The 2,963-nt window shown below is 43.5% G+C and overlaps 1 protein-coding gene across 2 annotated transcripts in view; it reads right to left on the minus strand.

The window, feature by feature from the left end:
- LOC128897037 (45 kDa calcium-binding protein) overlaps positions 1–1,202 on the minus strand; it is a 2,998-nt gene extending 1,796 nt beyond the window's left edge. Inside the window, exons 1-3 of one of the 2 annotated variants that reach the window (XM_054160679.1) lie at positions 1,003–1,202; positions 735–880; positions 131–602 (exon numbers count right to left, since the gene is read on the minus strand). In XM_054160679.1, the coding sequence (XP_054016654.1) occupies positions 131–602; positions 735–737 (475 nt within the window). In that variant the 5' untranslated portion in view covers positions 738–880; positions 1,003–1,202. Of the gene's footprint in view, positions 1–130; positions 881–1,002 lie in introns of both variants that reach the window. The other variant, XM_054160678.1, reaches the window with a different exon arrangement.
- Between the last annotated feature and the right edge of the window lie 1,761 nt (positions 1,203–2,963).

Below are 2,963 nucleotides of genomic sequence, written 5' to 3' on the forward strand. Positions count from 1 at the left end.
ATATTTTACACGAAGTACTTTGAAGTGCATACACCGTTTCTTTATATTATATTTATACTTATATTTAGCACGTATTTATTATATTACTATATTATATGACATATTCGTCATTAATGTTTTACAGACTCACCGTTCCGCGGATTATTGTCAATCGCAGTGAACAAGCCAACGTTTTCGCGCATGGCACGGCTGACGTGCTCCGTGATCTTGGTGTGAATCCACTTGGCCAGCTCCAGGATGTCCAACAGCTGATCCTGGTCGACGTCAGCCCTCTGAAAGATGTCCTCGAGCAACATCCGCGGGCTCTCGCGATTCTCCGCTTCCTCCGCCTCCTTTATACTCTGCTCGTCCCTGCGATCGTACCTCTGGCCCTTGTAGCGATCGAGATTGCTCGTATCGACTGTCACCGCCTCCAGTTCGACGAACAGATTCTCGATCATCTCGCTCTCTTTGTCCTTGTCCGTGGACGCTAGGCTCTTCAGGGGCACGTTCTTTTGGTACTTGACGAACAGGAGGGAAAGGTAGATGACCAGGGGTACCAGGATGGTCCAACGGAGGAAACGGAAACAGCGTAGATTAGAGTTGCAGGTGACCTTGGGAAACTGTGAAGGGAAAAGCTGAGTTAGTTGCTCGTTTTCCTTGGATGAAGAGTAGAAAACGGGTGGTATTATATATAACGATGGAAGCGTACTGTGGAAGCATACTATCTCAGTAATAGATAAAGTATCGGTTACCATATCAGGAAGTGGATTGATACCAGTCGATGATAAGCGACAGGTGTAAGCATAAGGTCTGTCTGTTACATTCAGAGGGCGCCAAAAAATTGTATATATCCTTATTTTTAAACAACGTGTTTTTGATGTTGAAACGCCTGGTCAACCTACATGCAAACAATAATTGTTGACAATTCATTCGGTCGATAACGTAGCTTGATAATGAACTTGTAACGTAACACAAGAACTTATGCACACGTGTGATACGAACGTAGAAATGGTTACTCACAAGGTAAGAAAAATACATGACGGTCGATGCTCGAGCGAATCCCAGACCCAGAAATTTAGTGTCCTCCCCATCCAGGGATTCCCTCGCTACTCTTTCAACCTGAGCATCGTCATGTCTAGACAGAGCACACTTCGTGTTCTCCAGACGTTTTCTTCGGCAACTGTCACTCTATTAAGCATGTCTCTTGTTTTGACAGCTGTACGAGCACGCACTGGTCAGCCACGAGCCACGACACGCTCCGTCAGACGGAGAACGGTCTTCCATAGTTGAGAGCTGAAGACGTCTCCGCCAGGTCGAGAGGAGGACGCGAAACGATCCTGAGCGAGGAGATCGACGACAATGACACTGCAAACTGGCCTCGCAACGAGACGACTGTATTCTCTGATAGAAAATAAGCTAGTAGAGACTCCCGTTCGCACGCTGCACGGCGAAACGTTAACTCGGCGTATTGATCCACTTTCACTGTCGTGTCCGTTCTCTCGGCGCCTCTCTTCGTCTAGCTAGGGCTACTCCGTCGCGTTCCTCTTCTTCTAAGTTACCAACTCTGTCTTATCGCTTAGGGACCCGTCCTCACGGAATCGAAAGGGAGGAAGGGTTTAATTTCAAAATGTAACCGTGGATAAATTTCGACAAATTACCGAATTCGTGTAACATTCTTTGGGAATTATTTCCAAGAAGATTACGCCAGATTCAGACTCTTCCTTGCGCTCAGGGCTACGTGTAGAGTGTACAGATTGACAAGAAATTTGTTTGAATCAAGAAAAGTTGTACCTGATGTATCTCCGTTATTTTTAACGATAAGGAAAAATTGTTCGGACAGAAAATCGATGTTTTTCTTTTTTTTTTTTTTTTTTTTTAATAGATCGGGGTACTTTCGATATCGTAGCCTTGTAGCGGATCGAAAGTCAAGTTCGATGGCGTGTAATGTATCGACCTTGGGAAGAGTTACGACTCGGCCTGCGTATATGTATAACGTGGGTCAGCGTAGAAGTAAACGAAGACATGATTGTAATAAAATTAGTTGCCTCGTGTGTAATTCGTGTTATGTACAAATACTGGTAGGAATACATTCTAGAAACGAAGCAGCTCACTATAAAATAAATCCGTGTGGTAAAACGAACGCAACGAGTTACATATCCGCGCGTGCTAGAATCGCGTTGATTTCTTGTCTTCGACTACGTAAAAAAGAAGAGAAAAAGACACACACATACGAACGAAAACGAAGTACACATCCGCAGTCAATCGTGATTTACATATTCACGGTATCGGAGAAAAAGAGACAACCATAAGACGAGGCGTTAATATCAACGAAAAATGATTAAGAAAAAGCGTTCTTCATTTAGAAATAATCACCTGTTGTAAACGCTTCGAGGACGAGACACGTGATTATTTACATAATTTACTCAATCAAAGACTCCGGTTAAAGATGAGACTCTAATTAAAATATTTGTACACTGAATTACTTCGTTTACTAAGCGTCCAGCGCTTGTATAAAGTACTCGTCCTCGAAGGGTAAAAATGATTAATTTTTAACGCCTCGCCTAGGTACGGCTGAAATTTGCCCATAAGTAAGTACGGTATCGAACAGTGCCATAAATAAATCTATATTCTACCCTATCGCGAGTCGCCTCCTGACAGGGAGTCTTCTCAGACTATCCACAGGGTTTCAAAAATCTCTCCCTCGATCGACAAATTGATCGTTCGAAGTGCTCAAAGGTGAGTCTTCAGGAACCACCTCGGAGGAGTAGTTGCTTTGGTTTACAAGCCTGTTTAATTTGTCTCGCAGATCTGGAATTCAGGGGAACCACCGTGAAAGAGGGTCTTTGGTTTATTCGTTTGCAAGCCAGCTGCTTTTCTGATCTCCAGCCAGATTTGGAATTTACAGCGCCTTACTAACTGTGTAAACATCAAAGTTGAGTATAAATTCATGTATCTTCGTGTCTTCGTGTATCTTCATGTAT

Source organism: Hylaeus anthracinus, unplaced genomic scaffold (assembly GCF_026225885.1).
Source record: "Hylaeus anthracinus isolate JK02 unplaced genomic scaffold, UHH_iyHylAnth1.0_haploid 11978, whole genome shotgun sequence".
Taxonomy (NCBI): Eukaryota; Metazoa; Arthropoda; class Insecta; order Hymenoptera; family Colletidae; genus Hylaeus; species Hylaeus anthracinus.